At 30.7% G+C, this 27,284-nt stretch overlaps 1 protein-coding gene across 1 annotated transcript in view; it reads right to left on the reverse strand.

Annotated features, from left to right (window-relative positions):
- RanBPM (Ran-binding protein M) overlaps positions 1 to 27,284 on the reverse strand; it is a 683,537-nt gene that overhangs the window by 322,301 nt on the left and 333,952 nt on the right. Inside the window, exon 5 of the mRNA XM_089595272.1 lies at positions 12,075 to 12,500. Within this exon, the coding sequence (XP_089451398.1) occupies positions 12,075 to 12,500 (426 nt within the window). The remainder of the gene's footprint in view (positions 1 to 12,074; positions 12,501 to 27,284) is intronic.

Raw genomic sequence — 27,284 nt, forward strand, 5'->3', positions numbered from 1 at the left:
AAGCCAAATATCGGCCTTATCTTGCCACCTCCGCCGGCTCGTGCGTAAACACTAACGCGAGAGCATCCTGAGTTAAGCCAGAGCTGAGCTCACCCCTCAGCAAGCAGACGAGAGCAAGGAAAAGCTGACTTGTTGTCCGCGTTGTAACGTGATTGTGTCTCCAAGGGTACCCGCGAAGCGCAGTCCCCGTCAGAGTTCTTCTCGCATTAATTAGTGACTTTTAGAGCTGTAAGCGAGCATAGACACTCCGTTACAGCATAAAGATAACCTTAATATTCTTGTTTTTTGACTGTATTTTGAAAAGTGTCAGTCAAAAAAGATTTTTACTTAGAATATTATACAGCAAAGGAAAAGCAACATCCTACCTTTCCTATTAATAAATCGATTTATTTTGTATTCTCTAACGTGTGTTATAAGAATAGTTGTTACGTGACCAAAACCTATATTCTGATCATTAATTTTAAGACTGATACCAGCTAGTAAAGAATGGGTAAATTTTAAAATTAAATTATAAATAATTATACCAAACAAATTGAATATAATTTATATAATAATAATAATAATAATTTATTCTTGGTAAACCGTTGGGGTCCCACATATTTATTTTATACACTGCCATCACAATATTGTTTATTACATTAATATTTATAATTTACAGCTTTACATCAGCGTTAAAGTTATTTTTAGAAGAAGCAGGAGTTTTAAAAATAAGATGCAGATAATAAAAGTAATAAGTTTTGGACAAGTAGTGATAAAAGAAAAGGTTGTGCCATAGTTCAAACCAACTCAAAAAATTGAGAACATTGAGACAACTATTTAGATGAAAAGATGTAACTGGCAATAGAATAGATTATTTCAAGACAATTAAGGAAGAATGTTTAGAAAAATTCCATGCAGCAAGAGATAATAGAGTAGCTGTCCATGACATTGATGTGCGACGATTTGCTATTAAAGCAGCTTCAAAAACACAATTAACAGATTTTAAAGCATCGAAAAAGTAACTGCAGCAATGTAAACATCAATATAATAGTGTCACGGAAGATTATATAAGTTATAACGAAAAAAGCTTTTCACAGTTCATAGAGTACAGAGAGTATACAACTCAGACCAAAGTGGATTGCATTATGAAATACATAGTGGCCGTAGACTTATCATATTGCAGGAAAAAATCATATAGATAGAATCGTTCAATCAGTACAATCAACAACACACTCCGACACAATTCAACCAGTCATATCAGCTGAAGGAGAACTTATGTCAACTATTCTGTTAGTTTAGCAAAAAACAAATGGGGAACTTGGACCAATTGTAAAACGTAACCTATTTTAAGCTGAGAATAAGCATGTCATCGCTTTAATATTAGGTAAATTAACTGAAAAACATTTAAAAATTCGGACCAGAGATGTATATTTTTTAAAAACGATTGAAACAAGCGTATTACTGTTAGATTCATGAAAAGGTCACTGCCAAGACGTTATTTACGAATGAAAACCAGGAACAAATACTTTTATACTTTTACAAATTTCTGAAGATACAACAGGTAAACTCCAACCACTTGATGTGTATGTCTTCAGTATGTTGAACAATTTTATACGTACTTTTTAAGATACAGTCTTGCTCTTAAACAAAAATGATAACTTATACGATAAAAACAACATAATTAAAATACAATCATTCACGCGTAAGCAACCGTCAAGTCCCTGGCTCAAACATTTATTCTTGTATGCTTAGTTGACTACAAGTTACATTAAAGATCAGATCACATTGGATCTGCCATTTTGAACATACATAATCTGATGATGGTTTCGTAATCGGTGACCTTAAAAACTCCAATATTTAAATTTCAAACGAGATTAGATGACGTGAGAAGTGTATATTGTGAGGGTCATGATTATATGTAGATATATTGATTATATAATAAGCCATACTATTGCAATAAAGCTCTTTTACGTGACGTCATATATTCATGTGTAGAGAGTATTTATGGATTCACTTTTAAGAGGAATAGGAGATAATGGGGACTCGTAGGTACGAAGTTGAGTTCATATTGCTCCCAACCCATATTACGAGAGACTTCAGTGGGAGTGTGTAGAAACGCAGTCAGATTCTCAATGCCCCTGACTCGTGATACACAACGTCCCGAGGTACTATGATAATAATAAATATATATTCATTAACTCTCTTGTGCTCCTATTGGTGGCGGTAAGTCACCAATGCCCCAGAATCGCTCTAGTTCGTACTGCCCTGGAAATCCTCTGGTTTACTAGCTTCCTTATCTAGAGAATAGCTCCGGTTCGTACTGCCCCAAAGATCCGCTCTTTACCCAAAGAACACAAAAGAGGCGTCTCTGGTGGACAAGGAAAACTAGGAGACTGTATTAGCCTCTTCGTTGCCCGTTTAGCCAGAGTTATGTATAAATCAAATAGGTATTACAAAAGATAGTAATCATATATATAAATATTATTTCGCTCTTTATTGCGACATATAAAATTACAACAGCACTTTGAAGAGCAGAGCTCCCCAGTCAAAGCATCGGACTCGTTGCTGATGGCAAAAGTGATTAACATGGGCTGGCATGGACCTTTTATACCCCCCTGAGAAACGGCGTTGGCGGCTTTGATTAGGCGGCTCGAATATAATAGTTGCATGCTCTAGTATAAGGTGTATCTCCATATCATACGTTTGATTATTAAGGCACTTTTACATTTTTTAATGGCGGCATTTGACAACTCGGATTGTTAGATTTTGTAGGCGGAAAAATAAAATTCCTGAACATCCTCAAGTATGAAAAGTCAACGATATATTTTTTTTAAATGGTTTAGTGCAGATAATGGGAAGTACAAAAACGCATTACACCATTGATCATGCTACATATATGTTTTACTTCGTCATTACCTTTCATGCGTAATAGAAAGCAATTTTCCCGAGTTTCAGTACTTGCTATGATGATTAATAGATACCAAGTAAAAAACTTTTATATAGCAAACTTATCCTTTAAAATCTTTCTTTTTCATATGCACAAGTAAATGTATTGTTGTTACGATGTAAAACAAAAAATGAGATATTTGTGCTACTTAGTAGTAAAAACAAATTGGAAATAAAAAGTATCATTAAGAAAGGAATCTCCAAATGAGAGAAATTACACGTTCTGGTGAGAAAAAAATACAACAAATTATAAGTACTCATATTATTAAGAAACTGATTATTTAATATTAGTATACGACATGATGATTTAATAGTGTATAATATCCCGATTGAGTTAAAAACAATTGAAGTTAAGATTTTAATGCTGCACGTTGATTGGTGTATTTAAACGACAACATTGTAATTGTTTTAAAAACAATGATTTAATAGTAGAAAATTTTGTAATTAAGATTGAAAATCTTACCTGATGAAAGATGTTGAAAAATTATATATTCACAATTATATCTTGAATAGCTATTTTTTGGGTACGTGAAAAAATAGATTGGAGACAGGCAAAATTCTCAAAAAATAAGAAAATACTTATTAAAAATATACGGATTCAAACTATTATGACTTTATTAAAAATCATTATGATTAGTTAACAGATGCCACACAGTGGCTCAATATGGTACTGAGATATTAAGGTGATATAAATATAATCATATTACAAACTATTTAAAAATCACTAAAAGACGAAATAAGAGGCTTTGACAGGAGAGAAAAAGTGTTTTTCAGTGCTTGAGATAAAAATAACAATGTAGAGATGTTTTAGCTGTCTCATAGTCGTACTGAATGGAAATGACAAATATGCCTATACTATTGAGGTTATGTTTTTATAGAAATTCGCAGCTGCAGCTCTTCAAGACAGTCAATGACTAACAGTAATCGTTAAAACGTAATCTAACTAGTACATGTTTATTCATTGTTTTCTTCTAACATTATTATAAGAAAACAACCAAAGAAACTAACTCCACACTTTTACTTTAAGCACTTAAAAAGACTTTTTTCCAGTCAAAGTTTTTTATTTTATCTTTTTTTGATTTTCAAGTGGTTTATAACGTGACTTTATTCCAATCACCTGATTATATCAGTACTATAATAAGCCACTACGTGTAGTTAGGCTTACGTAACAAGGTGATTTGTTGTAGTTGTTTCAACTTTAAAATGAAAATAGGGGAGTTCTGTTTCCTCGTAGTGTCGTTGGTTACACAGGAAAATTTTGTTTTATTTATTTTATTGGGTTAAAATAAATAACAAATTTATGCAATATTTCCTTCTTTTGTAGTGGCGCTGCAGAGCGATGCGCATGGTCATGGGGCTCTAAAAATTGTTTAAATACGCTGCAGGGGGTAGACAATTCAGCAGGGCTCGAGGTATAACTTTACTCAATGAAATAAGCAAAGAGAACAATTAAATTATCTTTTGTTTGCGGCAGCTGTAAGATAATGTAAATGGCTCCACTCAATCAACTATACAGCATAGGAAGATACATAAATATACTAGTGAGACTTAGCTTTTTACGCGCTTGACACGCTACTCTTAGACGCAAATAAGATCTAAATAATTATATATATATACATTATATTTCCTTTTTTTAGATACAAATCTACTAATTATTTACTTTTTACTTGTTTTACTTTAAAGCGTTTAAAAAAAATAAAAATACGTTTTACTAAATAAAGATCAACTAGAATTGTAACTTAAATGGATGATTATTAATAGTTTCATAAATAATTAATTTCAAATGGACAAACGACCAGATACCAACAGTTTGTAAAGCCAAAAATAACACTTAAAAAAATTTTTTTTCAAAGAATGAATTAAGAAATAAATTATCTTGTATAGAGTGACGAAAAAAAAGTACCATCGCATATTAATATAAAAATTTTTTTTATGTTATACTATTTTTTAAGAGTCACAATCTTGTTAAGGTAAAAAAAAAGTGTTCAGTTTGGAAAATAATATCAGAATAATACGAAACATCTTAAAACACACACGTAAATTATACTTTTTTATATTTTTTTTTCAGCGTCGTCTGGTTTCTTCAGAATGTCTATCATTATGCTGAAATTTAAGTTATTGTGTATGAATTAAAATCTATGATAAAAAAAGACCTTGTGAATCTGCAGTTAAGATATCAAGGCAACTTAATCACCAAAATTTTTTTTTAAATCATTTGAAATCTTACTTAGATTTTTTGGAGCATTTTGAATTAGATCCCAAAAGCTGTTGCTGTTTTGGCTAATTCTGTGCCTTATGTGATAAAAACTGGAATAACACGGTTTAAGAAATTCTTTTTCTAACGCTATATTGGAATTAGAATGTTGCTTAGCAAAAAAAAAAAAAACAAAATGAAAAAAGTTTTTAGTTCAAGTGATTTGTTAATCTTATTTAGAAGATAAAATGGTAAAAAGCTAATATCTTTAGTTACCTTCTCTTTGCAAGTTTTTTTGTTTATGCATTGTGGATCAGACATAATGTGTAACACTACTTGTAATTTGTCTTATACATATTTCATACATCTTAATTTTATGTTAACCCTTTATAGTGTCTCCATTTAATATTGCACCTTCGTAATAAGCTTCCTAAGGAAAAAAAGCACGTTTTTAGTTAAAACTTTCTTTTCGTCGTAATTTGTTTACATTCAAGGTAAACAAAGATACATCAAAGATTTGTAAAATTACATTTTCATCTGAAAACCTTCAGTCAATTTTAAAAATTAATAAATCAATCAACCTTCGACGGGAATTATATGATGGTTTTATTAATGTTTAGGTCATGTTGATCCAAACGCAAGTATTTAATTTGAAAATAATTCTTATATTGTATTTACTTATAAAATAAATTCGTAGTTCAACATTTAATGTAGAAAAAACCTTTTTTTTTTTTTGTTAAAAATTTAAAAACTTTTTTAAGGACACGTACAAGCCAAAGTGTTGAAAAAGACATCATCTGGCTTTTGAAATAAGATATATATACTAATTTATTAGAGGAGTTTGTACATAAATTCAACATGATAAAACTAAATTAGAGAAGGAACGTAAAAAATGTGTCTCTTCGTGTCTTTATAGGGCTCGGTAAGGCAACGTGTAAAAATAAACCGCCTCAATAGCGGGATCTTCAAACGATTTCTATCATAACATAACTAAGAAAAATTAAAGTGCTGTATTTATAAGGATCATGTCAATACAAAGGAAAACGTAATATTGATACTTAGATAAAATTTAATATTAACATAAAAATTCCAGCGCACTAGGAACTATGTACTCACCAATAAATCAAAATTAAATTAATATTTATTAGTGTAAATGAAGTATTTAACATAATAGTAAATCATTATTCGTATGTATAAAGTCTACTTATATGCTTCCTTAGCAGCAAAAAAAAGATGTATACATGTGCATATATGTACATTCATATTAGTGGGGCTCTACTTTCCTGTGGACTTCTCGCGCCAACACCCCCGAAATACATTATGACATTAGGTTTTTTTTTAATGTTTTAAATATTTTCTTTTTGGATTTTCATTACTTTACCGACTATCCCATTATATTATTTTAATAATTATTATTGTAATTAATGAATTACTGAAATTGTATCCTTACCACATTATGTATGCTGTATTCTTTAAGTAAATTTAATTAAAAACGCGAAAAAAAATGAGAGATACCCTTCACACCATGGCCTGAATTTGATAAAATTAATGACTTTGCAAAATTATTCAAAAATATGCACGTTTCTAAAAACTACATTTTAATCAATAACTTCAAGATAGTGGAAAAATGGAACATTTGAAAATTATACTAACCACAGATAGAAGCTAGTCTCTCCTAAAAAATGGAAGCAATTTTTTTAAAGCGATTATACAATTTAAAAAAATATATTTAGTAAGCAATAAACTTTGTTAAAAGATATAAAAATACATAGAAATAATAAATAAAAAGTTTAAAGATTCTGTGACAACTATGGGTTTGGTTCTACTTTTTAAACATAATTTTTTAATACTACGACTAATAAATAACACTTTTTTAATAAAATACGATTACATTATTTTTAATAGGCTACCACGACAGCCTACTGGCCTAGTGACTAGGGTCATTGACTAACCACCTATCAATGGGGGTGTATTGCCGTCAGGCAAGGAAAAATTCTAGAATAACTCGGAAGAAAAATTTATGGAAAACTCGCCTCAAAAACAGCAGGGGTTTTATAGGAATAGGAACTTTTCCCATGGAATCAGTTTTTGAAAAAATCTGCAGTGACGGATAATAGAGCTAAAAACGTCGCTAGAAAAGTGTTAAATCTGTATCAAGCAAGCTTACTACTGAGCTAACACCACTCCATTTGTTAATAATAATACTTAAATCGATAAAATTTTCAATTAATCTAGTATAATTGTGGATCTATGTAGTATAAATATAGATTGAAGATTATTTTTAGAGATTAAGTTTTGAGGGAGATTTTTTACAAATTCTCCTGGTTATAAGAAATAGTTACGGACGTATAGTAAAAGCTGCGAAAATTATTTATCGTTATTATGGAAATTTTTTTACATTACATAATGAAGTAAAAATATTGGTTCAATATATATATTATTTTGATAACAAACTTTGAATTACCTTAACAGAACTATATCAACTAACGATTGTAAATAACAAAATTATTTTGGTGTAATACAACGCAGGCAAAAACTGAATGGAAACAAAAAAATAAAGTTTGTCTAACAAAAATAGCTTTAAATACAAATAATTCATTATCCTTACGTTTTAAAACGTACAGATATTTATGTATATTAATGTCTTTTAATTTCAACATTTACAATAACAACTATCGAATCACAAGGGCAAAGTTTAGACAACATTGGTTTATATTTTTTTTTAAATCTTTCTTTTCTCACAAACAATGCTATGTAGCGTTGTTACAAAAAAAAAAGTATATTCATATAAATTTAAGATCACAGTGAAGTTACACAATAATAACATTACGTGTAGGTATAAAACATCACAAAAGACATGTACGTAAAATTTTTATGTAATTATTTTATAAAAAAAATATAACGCACCAAAAAGTTTACGTTAAGAACAGCGTAAAAAATTTTCTCACCAGTTTAATTAGGTAATAAACTTTGTATACTTATAGAATAGAATATTTTGATATTTTTTAAAACAGTAATGTTCATTATTTTATCTCATAAGCAGTGTGAAAATAATAAATGACATACTGGTGAGTTGTGGGGGGACTACAAGAAATCGAGTAGGATAACCGTAAGGGTGTCTTGATGAGGGGGGGGGGGGGGGTCGTAGAAAGGCTTACCAAAAAATTGAGCCAACAAAAATGAAGGAAAAAGCAACTGATCTATGCATTATTTTGTTGAGAGGCCGTGGGGCGACCATGAAAGGTAATTGGGGGCTATGAAGGAAATTTGATAAGTTAACCTAAATCACTACATCAAAATGTTAAATATATATGTTTCATACAGCTGTTTATGTGAAGCATTCCACACATTTCAACAAACTCTCGCGACCCCCTATCGTCTTTTCCAAAAATATGAGGTATAATTCTGTAATTTTCTCCCTTTCTTTTAGCTCAAGTTACATTTTGTCTAGACCCTTGACCACGCCCCACATATCTCTACTGTCTCCCACACACATACTCCACACCGACTCCGCATAATTTTTCGTGACCTTCACTGCCCCCCACCATTTTTGTGGAATATAACTTAAACCTAACTATTATTTTTAAATTTATTTCACTAGCAAACTACGATGAGACATGAACTTAAAAAAGGACTGAAATAAACACATACATGTACTTGTATAAGTGGACATTCTTTGCTGATGTTATATATATATATATATATATATATATATATATATATATATATATACATATTAATACTATGGCCAATGTATGTAGACATCATTTCTGTTATTCTGAATAAGATTATACTTTATCAAGACACCCCACCACCCCCCAACATGCTTACACATACTTAAATACATATTTTTTAAGATATATTTTCATACATACTTTTACACTGCCTAGAACGAGAATAAATATACTTTACACACACAAATAATTAATGAGTAAGTTATTCATGTAACTAAGAGTAAGATGATAAATAAATTTATATCAATTTTATGTAAATTTATGCATTAGTATTAAGGTCTTCGTGCACTGAGCTTTTTTTTATCGACAATTTTAATGACGAACTGTTTAAAAAAATTTTAATTTTAATTTGTTTATGACAAGGTACTAATATACACATACACTCAACTGCACAACAACACAAGCCACGAAAGAATCGCTTTACCAAGGTGGTCAACTCTTAGAACTAGTCAAGTTATTCAAAGAGTTCAATATTATGCTCTTAAGAGTTTAAATGTATACATATTAATAAGAAAGTTTTGTAATTATTTGTACTTCACACTGACTACGATAAAATTAAAGTTTTCTTCTGTTGTCAAGGTTAAAAATGGAATACATGTATGTTAAGCTTGAAGCAATAGGTTTATTAATATACATTTGACTGATTTCCGTCGCAATTTTATCAAGGGCAAGAGAATTCTTTATATCGAGTATATCATAAAATGTCAGAGGAGAATGGGATCGAAGAAGGCTTCTTATACTATCACGGAAGGAATATTAGAGTCTGAAAAAATTATGAAAATGAAAGATACATGCAAACAGTACGTTTTTATTTCACGGACTAGTATATGGCCCCATTTTTATATAGTTCATTAACAATATTACCAAAAAAAATTAGCGCACTAAAAAAATTATATTGACGTATAAATTACAATGGAATTGATAGCAGTTTACTTAAGATCTTATTCTTCGTAATGAAGTCCGAATATTGTAAACGATGCCGACGCCTGCATACATTTACCATGATATTCATATATAGGTTACCAGGAAATGATGTCTACGAACATTTGTACATGTATGTATTAGCTTATTTTTGAAGTTATAGTTTTACAGTAGTTTGCTAATATAATATATTTTAGACTAAAATAATATGTATACATGTATGGGTATAGGTAGGTGTTGGGGTTCGTGCAAAATAAGAAAAAACGGTGTGGGGGCTGTGGAAGGTAAAGAAAAATTGTTTTGAAGCGGTAGGGCTATGTGGAAGGCCTTTGGGGCTGTGGGGGAGGGGGGGGTCTGGACAAAAAGTAAGCTAAGTTAAAATAAGAGAGTAAACGGCGAAATTTTGCCTCATTTTGTGGGGGTAGTGGTCGGTAGTAGGAAGTCAGTAAATAAATTGTGGGGGGGGGCTGTGGGGGGTTTGTGTGAAATGCCAGAAAATTCGATGCCAGTTCAAATTATTGATAAAATTTGTTAACCTTGGAACGTACAGTTTTAAATTGTTGTTGTACAAAAAAGTTTTTTGGAGAATTTCTAATTTTGGAGAACCCTTAAGGTTACCGATTAGTTTACTAACATACAGTTTTGAAATTTTTTTTTTCATTATCTAAACGAAGATACATTAAATCAATTATTTTCGGATATCGTCTTTAAAAATTATTATTTTGTACAAAAAGGTTTTTCTGGTCATTTAGGATTAAGATTAAAGCAAACTTTATTAACTAATGAAGTTTGCTCACAAATAATTTTAAAAATAGTCTTTAGATTATTAATTTAACAGAATCTTAATTCTTTAATGTTATTGTTTTAGTTACAGTTAATAATGTCTAAGACAGATGAATTGAACTAAAAGCATATTTTTGTATTAGGATTTAAAAAATTTAACTATCTGTAAAAGAGCATTTTTTTTTTATTATAAACAGAATGTTGTGTATACGTATGCAAAGACTTAAGTTTAGTGTCACATTATTTACTATACATGGGCAATAATATACAAAGAAAACAACTTTTATCATTACTACATATCTGTAATTAGTAAGTTTATTGTTATCATTTTGTTATTAATTAATAGATATAAAATTGCTTTTTCTTATGTCACTATGCAACGTATTTTTTATAAAAAATTTTTTTTTATTGTAGTGTCTTTAATGTTATATTTTTTATTGGATTAAAATTAAGATTCTTCAAACACTTCAAAAATTATTTTTAAAAAAAGCTAAGAGCTAAAAAACTACCACATCGTTAATTTTTGAATGTATCTAAATTTGGTTGCCAAAAAAAAGACAGATAAATAACTTTGTCTAGAATTCAAGTTAATTTTAGTCACATTTATTCATTTTACTTTACACTTTAAAATTTTAATTACTAATCACGACATTCTTATCTTTGTGCCTTTATTTTAGTTACGTGTTCTACGAGCAATACTATGCAAAATGTAAACAGAGACTTTTTACAACGTTAAAGACAATGTTTATTTTTTTTTTTGTTCCCTTTTCAATCGTTATATTGTCTTGTATCAACTTTACACATATATATTTAGTTCTCTTAACACACATGCATACTTCTGGTTGCGCGCTGCTCTGCGAAGTAGTTTCGTATTAGTCTGCCTACAACACGTACAGCTAAAGCAACTCACTGTACACATTCCATAATATGTAAGGAGGCTCGGCAATCGATGCCTTTCATTTTCAGCTGCACTTAAGCATTTGTATTATAGTCTGTAAATAAATAATTTGTTACTTTCTTACATAGTTACAGAATCGTGTCTTTTTTGTTACTGCTGCCTTGTATACTTTTGGGTGCAAGAAGGGTAGTTATTCACTGACCCTATCTAAAATCACTATCCCAAGCTGCTAAACCTCATCCACGCACATCGCAAGACAGTCCACTACAGTCAATGTCAAACAAACTCAATAATAAAGTAAACTCTTTTAGTAAATGATGATATATGTTTTTACTTGCAGTGTGGTTACGAATCACTTACTTTTGGCATACATTAAGGACAAAAAAAATTTTTGTTAGGAATTTATTCAGTTGTAAAACTATGAAGTATTTAAAAATGTTGATATAAAGAATCAGCTAAAGTTTTCTCGAAAGGATAACACTTGTCAATGACAAGAATTGGTTAAAAAATAACTATACAATAAACTGTAGAAATATAAACTGTAACTAGTAAATAAAATCAGTAAGTGCAACAATGTATTTATGCATTTTCTTTAATAGCAAGTTAATTTTGTACTAACCCATTTTTATATCTTCTCCGTTTAAACATTTAAAACCGTTAGAGTAAAGAATATGTTTTTGGCAACTCAACGATTTGTTGGTTTTACTTAAGTTGTTTAAACTAGTATCTACATCCATTTCAATATCTTCTATTTGTCCATTGAGTAAAAACTGGTTGTTGGATCCATTTATACTTGTGTGATTTATTTCTTCACAATGAGTAGTAGAAGATTTTACCAAAGATTTTGTTGATTGAATAACGCTAGTTTGGTTCTCGTTGTAATGGTAACGTATTTCTGAATCAGTACCATTCACCATTTCAACAAACTGCCTACATTTCAGAGCAAACATAAGGTTCGTATCTTTCTCGAGCAAACCAGGATACAAGTTGTTTGTTACATTTATAGCTTCTCCCATGCGCCCTGACAGAATTAGCTTCAGGATTTCTGTGAGAAATTCGAGTAATTGTTTTATTTTTAATTAATTAATTATTTATTTACTTATATTAAAAGCTTGAGGTTGAATAAAGAGTAACTATGTATACGCTAATAACTATTTCAAAGTTTTAGATATGTTTTATGTTTTTTAAACGTCATTTCCCTAAAACGTTACACTAACAAAAGGAAATAAAGAACATAAAGTAGCTTTGTAATAACTTATGCTATTGTCTTTTCTAGTTTAGCCTAGATCAAATAAGTAGTGTAGAATAGAATTTTACTATACCATGCTATAATCAATAATAATTCACTCGTGTAGGAATTTAGTGACTAGAGAAAAGGGGCACTGAACTATCAGGATAGGCCAATGCAACGTTTTTTTTGTATTACGGTTATCTAGTTTGTTATATGCTGTGACATCATATGTCATATACTTGATATACTGACTACTTCAAACACCTGGCTGCAGTCCGAAAGTATTAAAAGTAAGTGCTTAGCGATCTAAAATATGAAGCTGTGTACTTGCTTCTGCGATAGAATGACCTGCAAGTTAATTATTTTTAAAAAAACCTGCTCCTACAAAACTTGAACAACGTGTGCAATTTCTAGGCAGTTTTGTTAAATGTTTATCTTTGAATATCAACTTGCGCTAATGCACATAAGAATTTGAACGATCAGAAATAACAAAACCCATTGCCATCAAATGTTGATTGTCTTAGGTACTACAATTAATTTTGTGATAATTAAAAAACTAAGTTAAGCTTAGATTATTTGCATAAGCCCTCAACTGAACGTGTTCTTTAACGCCAGATTGCACAAACTCTTTTCATCGCTGTGGTTAACCATGGAAGATCTTGCAACTGCATTAGTGCAAGCAGCGACTGTCTTACAATTATAGAAGTAATTTAAGTAAAAAAAAATTAAAAGCTGTTCAAGATATTGTAAGCGTGAATACAATATGAACAATTGGGATTATTGTACAATTCAAATTTTACACAATTTACGTAAGCCATACAAGACAGAAATTAGTTGTTTGTAAAATTGTAATTGTTCGAGTACCAGTCATTTTTCCGATGGTTTGAATTATCGAAATCCAAAGCACCGAATATCATAAGGCCAAAGTTATTTTTAAAAAAACTTATTTTCCATGTGTGTAATTAATAAACAAGCATCTAACCGAACGTTTAATTAGTCGAATATGGTTTAAACGAATTTCCATGTATCCAAAAATTCATCTTGTCCGAAGGTTAACTTGTGAAATGCCTGTTTTTCCGAAGGTTCGTTCAACCGAAAATCCGTTAAGCGAAAAATAAATTATCTAAGTACCATTTTACCAAAGACACAATTATCTGAAAACTTGAAAAACGAATTATTAACGTTCAAAATGATGCAATACAACTAATAAAATAAGTTACAGACCATAAAAGTTGCCTGAGGCAGATTATTATTGAAACCTCATCGACACAGTTACTTTTGAGGGAAAGGAACATAATTGTGTACTTTTTTTAGCCTGGGTGCACACTTTACTATGAAAAAAGGTAAGATAATAATTTATCATGTTGGCATGAATTATTTTAATGAGAATGATTATTTGTCGAAAAAAAATTTTTTTCTCGTGCTCACTTAGCTCTAAGAAATCTTTTTGTGAAATATATGCAAAATGAAAAACAGCTTATAACGCAGTAGTTTACACCCTACCATGCGTAACGATATTTGAATCAGGTGCATTTATATAAAAGTGTATGTTCTTGTTAAAAACAGTAAATAAAAATGTATACACTGCTTTCAATACAAATTGATACTAATACATACGCTTTTTTATGTGGCATAAAAACGCAGAGGAAGCTGTAAAAAATTTGTTTTGATCTAGACATACATAATAGAGAGGGACAACTTTGATGCACCATCTGTTTCCCTTGTAGCTCATAAAATGTAATTAGCTTTGTATAGGAGATAATCTTTTGTCAAATCAACTGAGACCATATATATATATCACAGTTGGGTAGGAACCAACATAATCCATGATTTTAATTTGCTTTTTATTGCTTTGGTGAAAATAATTTTTTTAATGATTTTTGAGTTACAAACTAGAAAAAAAATTATAGTGTATTCAAAACAATAAAATACACACACAAAGCAAAAAAAATGTTACATCTTTTTATTCTACTTGTAGAAACATCGATTTTTATCAATTTTACAACACTAATTTTTCACACATAAGTATATGCAAGGTATCTCTCTGCATTCGAAAAATTGTTTACACATTACAGATGCGAATAATGCAGAACGATGCAAGCTGTAATAATGTTCAATGTAACAGAATATCAAAATGCACCTATGTACACAGTAGTGAAATTTGCACTACTTCTGTTCTGTAACCAAACTAAACTTCTCTCACTATTTGTACACTCGAACACTATTTATCGACGAGTCTTCATGTATCTAACAATAAAATTTGTGTTATCTGTATAATATATATGTACCATATTAATGTAAGCTAGCATTTATTTTTGTAGAAAACGTAAAAAATTGTCATATTTGGGTATCTGGCCTCCTATTCAAGATATCGCGTATTTTCAAATATTTTAAGTTTAAGTCAGTATGAATAAGATTGTGCACACACTCACACACGTTTATACAGTACACACACAACTGCACAATGACATACGCATATTCACCATGCGATTTTACGGTGCTGCCCTCATTGTCATTAATTTTCCATGTTGAATCTTACGAAGTAAAATAGATAAAGTAGCCATCATCGACAAAAGTCCTTTACATTCTGATAAGAATACTGGGCCAACAGAATTAGCTCATTATAAGGCTGATCTTGGATGTAATTCCTTACAGTACCTCGCATGATTTATTCAATGTATTCGGTGATAAAGAACACATCTTTAAAAAAATCTCATTTAAAAATAAGGGCATAATTTTTTATTAAAGACTTTGTGGAAAAAACATGCTGAAAAATCGTTTTTTTAAATTATACCTATGAATTAATCAACAAAAGCAATATTTTGTAGTATGTCATTTGTAGGTATTATCGAAACAAACAATTTGCAACCAGAATCATTAAAATCTATTATTAATTGTTTAAAATAATTGTTATATAAAGATAGATTATAATCGACGCATAAAGCCGAATAAATCGAAAATTTTATTTTTTTACTCCGTCAAAAAATTTTTAACAGCTCTGAGACTCAGTAAAAATGTGTTTTCCATAAACATGAAACTACCCAAATTTTTTCGTGTAGAAATATTTTTAACTTTTTTAGAAAATGTATTTATTTATTAAAATGGTATCAAATGTTTAATTCAATCTGACTCGACTGCTATTATCTGACAGGGCCAAGTAAAAGCTAATTTTTTTCGTTGCAACGTCTAGTTTAAGAACTTATCAATGGCATAACGATTTTAGCGATTTTCATCAGCAAAATGGTCTTTAAAGAAGTGCGGCTTTTTGAGAATGGTTTTTTAAAAATATTTCATCATCAAATTACCATATTGGCATGAAACCGGTATATTCTAAAAGATGTAATTTTTTTTACAAATTGAGAAAAAATTGTTAAGTGTTTACAAGCTGAGATAATGTTTTTATTGTTTTGACGCAAAATGTTTATGTAACAACATAGACGTCTAAAATTTATACTACTGGTAGATCAATACTTAAACTTTTATTTCCTGTATTTTTTTTAACTATTATGTTTTTTAAGGATAGTTTCAATATTTATTGCGTCTGATCGAGTCGCAAAGACCTGTTCAAGTGACAAGTGGCGCCACAATGACAGACACATAGTGTATACATTGACTATACATGTATATGTAACGGGATCTCAAGAGAAACGGTGAGACTTAAGCTGTCACAGATCCACCTACTTAAGTATTTTTAAAAGTTGCTCAGCTTTACAGTTATAGTTTACATATAGGTATCTACACATTGATAGGACAGATAGATGGGTTTTAGTGGCTAATTGACTTCCACGAAAACAAGTAAGCATTTTCAATGTATTTTGCCCCTCAAATCCAAATCTAAAACTCGTTTTCTCATAAAATGAAAAAAAAATTATTAACGTACTTAATTATTTATAACGCTATTTATAACAAAACGAAATGTATTCAAACAAATAAATTAAAAAAGTTTATAGCAAAACTTTTTATAAATGTTTCTGAACAAGAGTTTTAAAAAAATTTCAAGTTGAGCCTAAGATATGGCAAATTAAGTGCAAAAAAGATTGGAAAACGGCAGTTTTTCCAAACTTTTTCGCTCATAACTCGGCTTTTCATTAATCTATAGAGTTTAAACACCCTTTATTATGAAGCTGAAAATCTAAGGTTTAAAATCAGTTTAGGAAGACGTTCAGGCAAAAGGCTTTACCACTTTATAGTTACATTTTTGTATAAAAACAAGCTCAGTAATTTAATTATAAGGATTTTAACTGTAGATAGATTTTAAAAAATCGTATAATTGTTTGTTACAGTTATAGTACTATTCGAAATAAGCATTAAGCGACTTGGAGATTGTAATAAAATTGATTTTTTTTTTGGGGATTTGTTAACTATTAGGTGCCCCTATGGTACGTACGCGGTAGCTGCTCTGCGCACTAAGCGGCTCGAGAGGGCAACCGGCTAAAAATGTCTCCGGCTCTTTGTTAAAACTTAATACAGTAAGTTTCATAGACAACCATATAAGTGTGAATAATATATCTGTTCTGTTGTCATTAAAATAACATCCAATGGTGGTACTGTCGAATTTTGTATTTATTAAAAAACAAAACGACGTTTTAGCCGTTTGGACAATACCCTGGCCCTCATTAGGTACAAAAATCTGTGAGTAATAAAAAATTCTTTACACTACAAATTTTTACAAATACAATAAACGCAAATTAAGTAAAGTGTATATACCTCGGACTCTTACGAAGGGGATGTAAAATCGTAATGTAGTCAGAGTTTCAAGTTTTGTTGCTTTTATACCCTGCACATATACAAATGACACAATACACGCACACAATACAATCAAATAAGAATCGCAAGCAGTTCCTTGTAAGACAAACGTAAACAGATTATGTTTTCCTAATACCTTAAATAAAAGGGCCCTCAAATCATGTACATCAAGTTAGCCTCCTTTCTTAATTGATTTAACGAGAGTTTTGTAACAATTTTTCAATTTTTCTGTATCTTGATGTCTATTAATATTATTATTGAAATAATGTATATTTAACATTTCGGGAAACAGGCACTTTTTATAATTTTGTTCCATGAGTAGAATTTTTATTTTATGAAAATTGAAGTTGTGTGTAAATTTAATGCTATGTTGTGATAGTACAGATGTAACCTTTTTTTTCTCTATGTATCTTTTACGTTCTGTCATTCTTAATTTTAAAGCTATCGATGTTTGACCCACATAACAGCACTTGCAATTCGCACATGGTATGTGGTAAACGACATGTATTTTTATGGAGTGGCTCAGTTACATCGTTTCCAAGTAAAAGATCGAATTTAATTTATTGTTTAGACTGTATACAAAACCAATGTGAAGCGTCTTACAAAAATATTTAATAGGACCATGCAAGTGGGAAATATACGGGAATGATAAGATTAGTTTATAATTGTTATTGTTTCTATTAAAAATGTCAATCGTGTTCACGTTTTCTACGGTATTTATTCTTTTGTTTAAAAATTTATCAATAAATTTTTGAGAATAGTTGTGAGCTAGTAAAAATTTATTGATTAATTTTAAATTATCAATATGAAATTGGGTGTCTGCTAATTTAATGGAAAAGTCTACCAATGTGTAAATTATACCTATTTTATGTTGTATTGGATGGTGGGAAAGAAAATTCAAGTATCGGCCTGAATGTGTGGGTTTTTGGTACTAATTAGTAAGAACTGTGTTATTTTGTTGAATAATAATTTTCAAATCCAAGAAACTAATACTGTTGTTGTTGCATGTCTCAACAGTGAATTTTAATTCCGAAAAATAGCTATTAAAAATGTTTTTAGTATAGTTAATATATGTAGTAGGCACACATATGAGAATATCATCCACATACCGCACATGCAGTGGAACATTAAAATATAACTCCTTTAAGCATGAAATTTCAAGCAAACGCATCACAAGATCACACTGTACTGGACTGCTGGAACTGCCCATTGAAGAGCCAAAAACTTTTTTATAAAATTTGTTGTTGAAATGGAAAAAAGTTGAATTTAAAATTAAAGATACACCTGTGCAAAATTTATATTAGAGTTGAGCGAGAAATTTAATTTTGTTTCTAATGTCAATAAATGTGATTATTTTCAACTTCTTTCTCAAAAATAATTAACAAATTTTAATTACTAAAGCAGACGAAGGTAAAATCACTGTTTTCATTGACAAAGAAACTTACATTAAAAAAGTAGAAGAATTATTAAGTGATGATAAATATTATTTACAGCTCAAAAATAATCCTTTATAGCAATTTATTAGAGATACAAAAAATTTTGTAAGCAAGTACGATCAATACGGTATTTCTGAGGTGTTAAATAATATTGATAAAGATATTTATAAAAAAAACTTACCTAAATGCTAAAGACTAATAAAAACACACAAAAAAGACTTTCCTATCCGTGTCATTGTCTCGACACTAACTTCACCTACTTACATTTTTTCAAAATTTCTTTCTAATGTATTGATTAAGAATATTCCGCTGGTAAAATCAGACGTAAAAAACAGTTAGAGTTGAAAAATAAATTAAAAGATACTATTATTTTACCTGGTTATACTCTTATTAGTCTAGATGTTGTTAGTTCAATTACTAATACTAGTGAAACCTTAATCATAAATGCAATAAGACATTTTTGGAAATTCTCGAATGGTAAAATCAATGTTTCTCTCAATGAATTTTGCACAGGTGTATCTTTGATTTTGAATTCAACTTTTTTCCGTTTCAACAACAAATTTTATAAACAAGTTGTTGGCTCTCCAATGGGCAGTCCTAGCAGTCCAGTACAGTTTGACCTTGTTATGCGTTTGCTTGAAATTTCATGATTAAAGAAGTTATGTTTTGATGTTCCACTGCATGTGCGGTATGTGGATGATATTCTCATATGTGTGCGTACTAAATATATTAACTATACTAAAAACATTTTTGATAGCTATTTTCCGGAATTACAATTCACTGTTGAGACATGCAACAACAACAGTATTAGTTTCTTAGATTTGAAAATTATCATCCAATAAAATAACACAGTGCTTACTCATTAGTACCAAAAACCCACACATTCAGGCCGATACTTTAATTTACTTTCCCACCATCCGAAAAAACATAAAAAAGGTATCATTTACACATTAGTAGACTTTTTCATTAATTAAGCAGACACTTAATTTCATATCGATAATTTAAAATTAAACATCCCCTTTTTAAGAGTTATAGGTATATTATACATTTTACTTAATTTGCGTTTATTGTATTAATCAAAATTTCTATTGTTAAGAATTTTTTACTGCGCATAGATTTTTATACCTGATGAGGGCTGGGACATTGTCAAAACGGCCGAAACGTCGTTTTGTTTTTTAATAAATACAAAATTTGACAACTTGACTTTCGAAACTCTCCCAGCTGTTGGAGTATATGTACGTTTTTGCCGTATTAATTCTCAATCGGTGGGCGTCTAAAAAATTTCTCTTTCAAAAGTCTTTTTTTTTTGCTAAAAAATTACGTAAGATATGTTTAAAAATTAAACTTACATTACACGGTGCAGAAAGTAGTATATGAAAAACAACACTTAAACGAAAAGAATTTTTCTTAATTCAAGACTTCTAACAAAAACAATAACTGTTAATTAATACAACGGGAACAAATAAGTTAAAAAACGTTCTAATCACGTTCACGATTCCAATCATAGCCCTTTTCAAGACATTTGCCATAGTTTTTAAGTAACCGGCAATTACTGAAACTTACACTATGTTATTGAATAATGATGTTTTGCCTAAAGGTTATTTCTCAATGATCGAAGAGACTTGGGTTGCGTATGGGACTATTTCTCCTCCATCTTATTTATACTAAATGATTTAAAACAAAATTTAAATATCACAGAGTGATATTTAGTTATGTTGTATACAATAGAAAAGATCCAAAAAAAATTTTTTTAAGCAAATTGTATTTTTACGTATTGTTTCAATAACATCATTGTTAAGTAATAATATAAAAAGCAACTAACATAAGAATCTAAAGTATTTATAGTTGCACTGAATATCCAAAACACAATGAAAAAAACAATTTCTTAACCTTGAGGTAAGCATTTTTTCAAAGTATATTTAAGGCAATCTCAAAAATGTAGTTTGAACTTGATCGCTGCTATATGCTGACAAAAAATATATTTGACGGAGCTATAAGTACCCCCAGTGACGAGGCAGCTACTTTACAAAATCAGACAAAATAGGTAACACCGAATCATTAGCAGTTATATTTTATTCCATAACTGCCCACTCTGGGTGAAACAAAAACAATTATAAGACTAAAATCTTTCTAACACACAGACAAAAGTTCCAACAACCGTTGTAATCGCTAATCACAAAAACTACTCAACCGATTTTGCTAAAACTTTGAATTCTGATTATTAACACTTCCTAGATGGTTTCTGTATGTTTTTTAACCTAAAAAAATTAACAACAATAGCAATAAATAAGCTTGAAGTTTCTTAAAAACACAGTAGCTTTTCACTTTTGTTCAGTACGATCCACTTGGTGGCGTAAAAGTAAAAGCTACCTGCAGTAGAATGAAGTAGATCCAGGTAAGATTTTCCTGAGCAAGTTACCGAATACCATAGTCTTTAAGACGTTCATTGGCCACGGCAGTGCAGCAAAAATAGCGTTGAGAGCCGTGTAGCTAAGTATCCTGGCTACCGATGATACTCTTTTCCAATGGAAAAGCGACTGAAGTCAGATTCCATTACGAACCACCAAGATTAACGAGTTTCATGAATAGAAGGCATTTTTAAGGCCAACGTCTCCGGCATAATACCAGAAAACGTCTAGGGTAAGAGTCAAGCTACTTACAGCCAGCTGTACATCATCGCAAATAATAATGCAGAATGGCTGGAAGTGTCACTACTGGCTGTTTTCAGGGCCATCAGAAGTACTTGCATTCCCTAATTAACCATCAATCTCATCGGTTTTTTTAAGGCCATCCAGCGTTTAACTACCATGACAACAAATACATTTTTACTTTATGGTAACGATTCGTCCACTAAAAAACTATTTAAAGACAGCCACTATTAAATCAAGGCAGTTATTTACTGTCAGATGTCATGAGCGAAGTTTTTTGCCAAGAGGCCGGATATTCCGACGACCAACATTACCCTCTTGACTTCAAGCATTGAATCAGGAATCATCGATCTTCTCCAAGGTCTGCGCTGGGCGAACATAACAATGAAGCTTTAAGGAAAAACTAAACTTTAGTAAACGGGATAGTCTCCAACAGGCAAGAATTACAAACCAATCTTTCCACCTTCACCAAAACAACTAAACACTGCAAAAAAAAAAAAAAAGTCGTTTTAGGCACCAACGTCTCCGGCGTAACACCAGAATACGTTGGGGAAAAGCTTTACAACTGGCTCCAACGCTTCAAACGTTGTTGTTTTCCTCCCGATCAGTCTGGCGCTACAGCAGCACGCCTGAGAAGACCACCCTAAGGTATTCACGCATTCACGTTTGCTGAAAACTTCAGTCAAGAAAGAGTTCATCTCACTAGTTTTTTTTAGGGCCATCGAACGTTGAACTATCTTGCTAACAAATATATTACAACTTATCAAAATTAACAAAAAAGAGCTTTTCAGGCCTACAAAAGTTTTAACCATGCTTATAGTAATACAAAAGCTATAGTAGGAGAACTTAATATGCTTCAAATGTATGCAACTATAGGCGTCAAAAAACTGACGCGAAACATTTGTCAAGAAACAGCAGCACAAAGTCAAAATAGACGAATAAAGAATCCATTAGGTAAGAGGTCAGATTTCCATTATGACCCTGACAGTAATTACTTAAATTTTCAGGATTTTTCAATAGGTACGATAACATACATTGGTATTCATTGTGGCGATAAAAAATGGAAAGATTTGGCTACAGGATTTTGTTGCTCTGGTAATAAAAATGTAAGATTGGGAAAAAATTTGTTGGATTATATATTTTATTTTATTTTTTATTTATTTTACACTCCGTCCCTTTTGGGTTTGGAGCGCTTCCGTTTCATTTCTTACAACTTTGCATATTTTATATAATTAATACTATTGAATGTTCATCTTTGCTCTTTTATCTTTCTATAGACAAAATAAAATAAAATGCAATCAATTTATACTCGTAAACAAAATTAAATTAAATTAAACAATCAAAATTTATAGACTATCATAAACAGAAATAAAAATGAAATTTTTTTATTTTATAAAAACAAGACTATATTCAATACCACTATTTATATTGTCTGTCACAGTTATCTTTTTTTCCACCTTTTTCCTTTTTTCACCACTTTTCACTTCTTTCTCCCTTTCTTGCTTCTTCTTCTCATTGTTTCAGTAATTTCCTGGCGTCTTCTTTTAGTTTACTTTATAATTTATCTCAATCATCTTTGGTATTCGCCCTTACAGCTTTAATCATCCAACGTTGAAGTTTTCTTTTGTTAGCCTAACCACCTTTTTTAAAACTGCTATTTCCTTTGCATCTTGGCTTAGACCTTGTTCTATCTCTTTTCAACTCCTTGTTTTTCCACATATGGTCAGTATGGGTCTATGGTCCTCTTTTTAATCCTGACATAGTCTACACATCTTTTCTTCCTCTTCTTTCTTGTATTCTTTCCCTTTACACTCATTTCTGCATCTAAATCTTGCAATCATCCTCCTATTTTTACTTGTCACATCCTTTTCTAGGTACTCTGGTTCTTTCTCTATTTTGATATATCTATACATCTTGTTGTATCTTGAATTTTCTATTTTTTTCATTCTATTTTCTTTTTCTTTCTGTATTTTACTGGCCACTATTCTTTCGATTGTTTCTTCCTTAAATTCTACTCCATTCATGCATCTCATTTCTTTTGCATTTTCCTCTTTTCGAATTTTTAGTCTCTTCTTTGATCTTCTTACTATATTCATTCTTACTTTGTCCTGGTCCTTTAATCTTATACCTTCATTCACTAATTTTATATTTGAGTCCCTGATTTTTTCGTCAAACTTAGGCGCTTTTCTTTATGTTTTTATTTTTAGCTTCTCCATTTTACACTCTTCTTCCACTAGGTAATTTGAGGTGTTACTATCTAATCGTAGTATCCTCTTCAGGTATTTTCTTAGCACACATTTTAGCCTCTCATCTTCTTCCCACCCCCATATCACTGCTTTAAATAGTGCTACACTTTCCACAAGTGGTGTAAAAAGTTTCTCCCTCCTGTTACAACTGTTCTTAAATACTCTCTCACTGATACTCCATGCACTCTTCATATCAATTATTGCTTTTCTCTTTCTCTCTTCTATGTATCTTTCACTGGTGCCTTTCCTCTGTAGAATAAATCTAAGATATCTTATTTTGTCTACTTCTTCTAAACCTGTTTCTCCCCACTTTCATACTCTGTTTTCCTTTCTTTTTTCAAACACTAGAATTTTTGTTTTTGTATCACTCAAGATCATTTTCTTTTTATCAATATACTTTTTAAATCTTTTTGACATTTCCTTTAATTCCTCTTCCCTGTCAGCTACTAGCACAATGTCATCTGCATATGAAAAGCACCACACTTTTTTATTTCTTATATTACATCCTCCTACTTGCCCTTTTTTCAGCTTTTCCTCCAGGTCTGCCAAGTATACGTTGAACAAAGTTGGGCTCAAGAGACATTCCTTTCTCACTTTTTTTTCAGTCCAAAATTCCTCTGATATTTCTACTTCTACTTTAATTATATTCCTTATTTCTTTATAAATATTCATAACTCTATTTCCTAATCTTTAACTCACCTCCATCTCTGCTAGTCTTTCTCCTAGTACATCTCCATCCACCAAATCGAAAGCTTCTTTAACATTCAGAAAGCATGCAAAAGCCTTTCCTTTTGGTTTGCTTAATATTTCCTCTACTATATGGTTTAACGTGTAAGCTGCTTCGATTACTCCTCTCCCTTCCCTAAATCTTAACTGACTCTCTAGTAACTTCTTTTTAATTTCTTTTATCAACAATCCATTGAGCGTACTAGCGTATATCTTATATGCCCTGCAAGTTAGTGTTACTCCTCTCTAATTATCAAGCTAATTCTTATCTCCTTTCTTACATATTGGACACATTTCTTTAATTGTCCATTATTCGAGCATTGCCTTTTGTTCCCATACTTTTTTCATCAACTCCGATACGGCTGTCTTTAACTTTTTTGGCATATATTTCCAGAACTCATTTTCCAACTTATCTTCTCCTAGTGCTTTCCTCAGTTTCAATTTAATAATCTGTACTCTAAATTCTTCTTAAGTAAATTCTTCTGGCTCTTCTGTACTTCCGCTTAAAATCCTCTCTCTTATTTTTTTGATTCTTCGAGTACCATTACTCCTTTATTCTTACCATCCAACTTCTCTATAAAATGTGAAATCCACTTCATCATTTTTATCTTCTTATTCATTCCTTCTTTCCTTTTTCTGAATCTGTTTATATACTTTCATACTTCTCCTTCCAATGTTGCTTTTCTTAATATTTCCTCTTTATGTCTTTGCAACCTTATCCTGTTTGCTTCGGACCAATTTCTGTATTACCTTTTTTTTCTTATAAAGCATAATTTGTCTTCCTTAACTCTTTTTTCTTAGCTTTCCGTTCTTTTTGTCATACCATCTCCTTTTTCCCAATTTGCATGTTTTTATCTGTTTTTTAAGCTTAGGCACTGATCATTACACCATTTTTTTTATTTTGCTCCATCTTTTATTTACTTCTTTTTCGTTTATCTTACAATTCTTGCATCTTTCTTAAAACTGATCTGTTAGTTTTTGAGACCATTCCCTCATCAATTTTAATTCCTCATCTTTTCTTTCTTTTGTCGTTTTTATTTCTTCTTCTAAATATAGTTTTATTGGTAGATAATCTGACTCAATTCTTTCTCCGATTTTCATCAGTTTAATTTGATCAAAAGCCTCTTTATTTCCTCTAACATAATTAATTACAGTTTTAAACTTCATCATTTCTGTTACCTTTTGACTATATGCTCTAATAATTTTTCACTTCTGTTCTTCATACTTAATCTCTTGCATTATTATATTTTCATTTTGTATTTCGAATTTCTTGCTCTCTATCTTTTTGTTAAGTCCTGTAACTATTCCTCCTTTTACTCTCCCTTTCTTATGTTCTCTTACCACTGACACGAAATTCCATTCAAACTTTCTCAACATCTTACATTCTAGATCCGTCCATTTATTCTTTTCCAACAACGTTGCCACTAACACTATTATATCGAAGTCATTTAAATATTTCCACACCTCACTGTCCTTATTTAATACACCTTCTATATTCCAAACACAGACACTTATCATTTACTTCTTTTCCCAACCTATTTTTCTACTTGCACTAATAATTTAACTGACTTTTTCGTTTTCTTTCCTTAAATCTTCCTCCTGTCTTGCATAAATTTGCCGCTCCACTCATTATATCTGAACCATTGCTCATTGATCATTATTTTAACGTAATCCACTTTTGTATCAATTTCTGAATTTCCCTTTCTTTTCCAGTCTAATCATTTTCAACATCCATCATTTTTTCCAGCTTCTTCTTGTTCGCCATAACGCGATTCTTCATTTCCTTGTTTTCTAGTTTTACTATCACTAATTTCCTCTCTTCTATTCCTTATTATTAATAACTATTTTATTAGCCGTCTCTACTTTAACCTTGACATTCATTTTCTGTGCAATGAACTCTTCCACTCTCTTTTCTAATTAGACTTTTTAAATGGATGGCACTTTAATAACTATATTCTTTTTTTTTTTTTCTCTTTTACCTTTTTTTTTCTAATTCTAGTCTAGTAACTCTCTCTTTTAGAGATTTGCTCTGTTCCGCCAATTCCTGTTTCACTTCATCCCATTTGGTTCTTTTTTCTCTTCATTTTTTGTTTTTTTTTCTAATCCAATTAACACTTTAAGTATGCTTTCTAATCCCTTTTCTATTCCACCCATCCTGTCATCATTTTCTCTACCTTTGCCATTATAAGAATTCAGGGTGGTCTGAGCGTTACTCTTCGTGTTTACACTTCTTCCCACCTTTGATGTCTTTTTAGGTATTTTCTGCCTTGTCGGTAATATATAAATCATTTTTATCGACACTACTGTTTATAAACAGGTTAAGTTTACCAGTCTCCGATAGTTCACGTAATTTCCTTACCAACTGTCTACGACAGCAAGACCTACTTTATCAGCTATCTATACTTCTGAGGTTATCCCATTTGTTACACGTTTCTCCCAATTATCTGTTTCTTATACACACATATCTGCTTAAAATATCCACTAATGTTTACGTTTACGTTTCTTATCCATCGCACAGCATTTTATTTACCTAACTTCGAGACGTGACCTCTCCTCTTCTTTTGCTTCTTTCTAACCTTACTTTTTTACTTCTTCACTGCTCACTGTTTTCTCGGTTTTTACAGTTTCACAGTCACTTTTTCACAATTTTAATTCTTTTACTTTTTGCTTCTTACTCATTTGCCGTTCTTCAAATGCAAATCTTTTTTTTCAATGCATTGCTGCACACATTTTCACACACTTTTGCTCTCACTTTCGATTACTAATCTCACTTCATCCATTCACTTTACTTTACCT

The sequence above is a fragment of the Copidosoma floridanum genome, unplaced genomic scaffold (genome assembly GCF_036245765.1).
Source record: "Copidosoma floridanum isolate Cflo_tuat_1 unplaced genomic scaffold, Cflo_Japanese_pri ptg000002l, whole genome shotgun sequence".
Lineage (NCBI taxonomy): Eukaryota > Metazoa > Arthropoda > Insecta > Hymenoptera > Encyrtidae > Copidosoma > Copidosoma floridanum.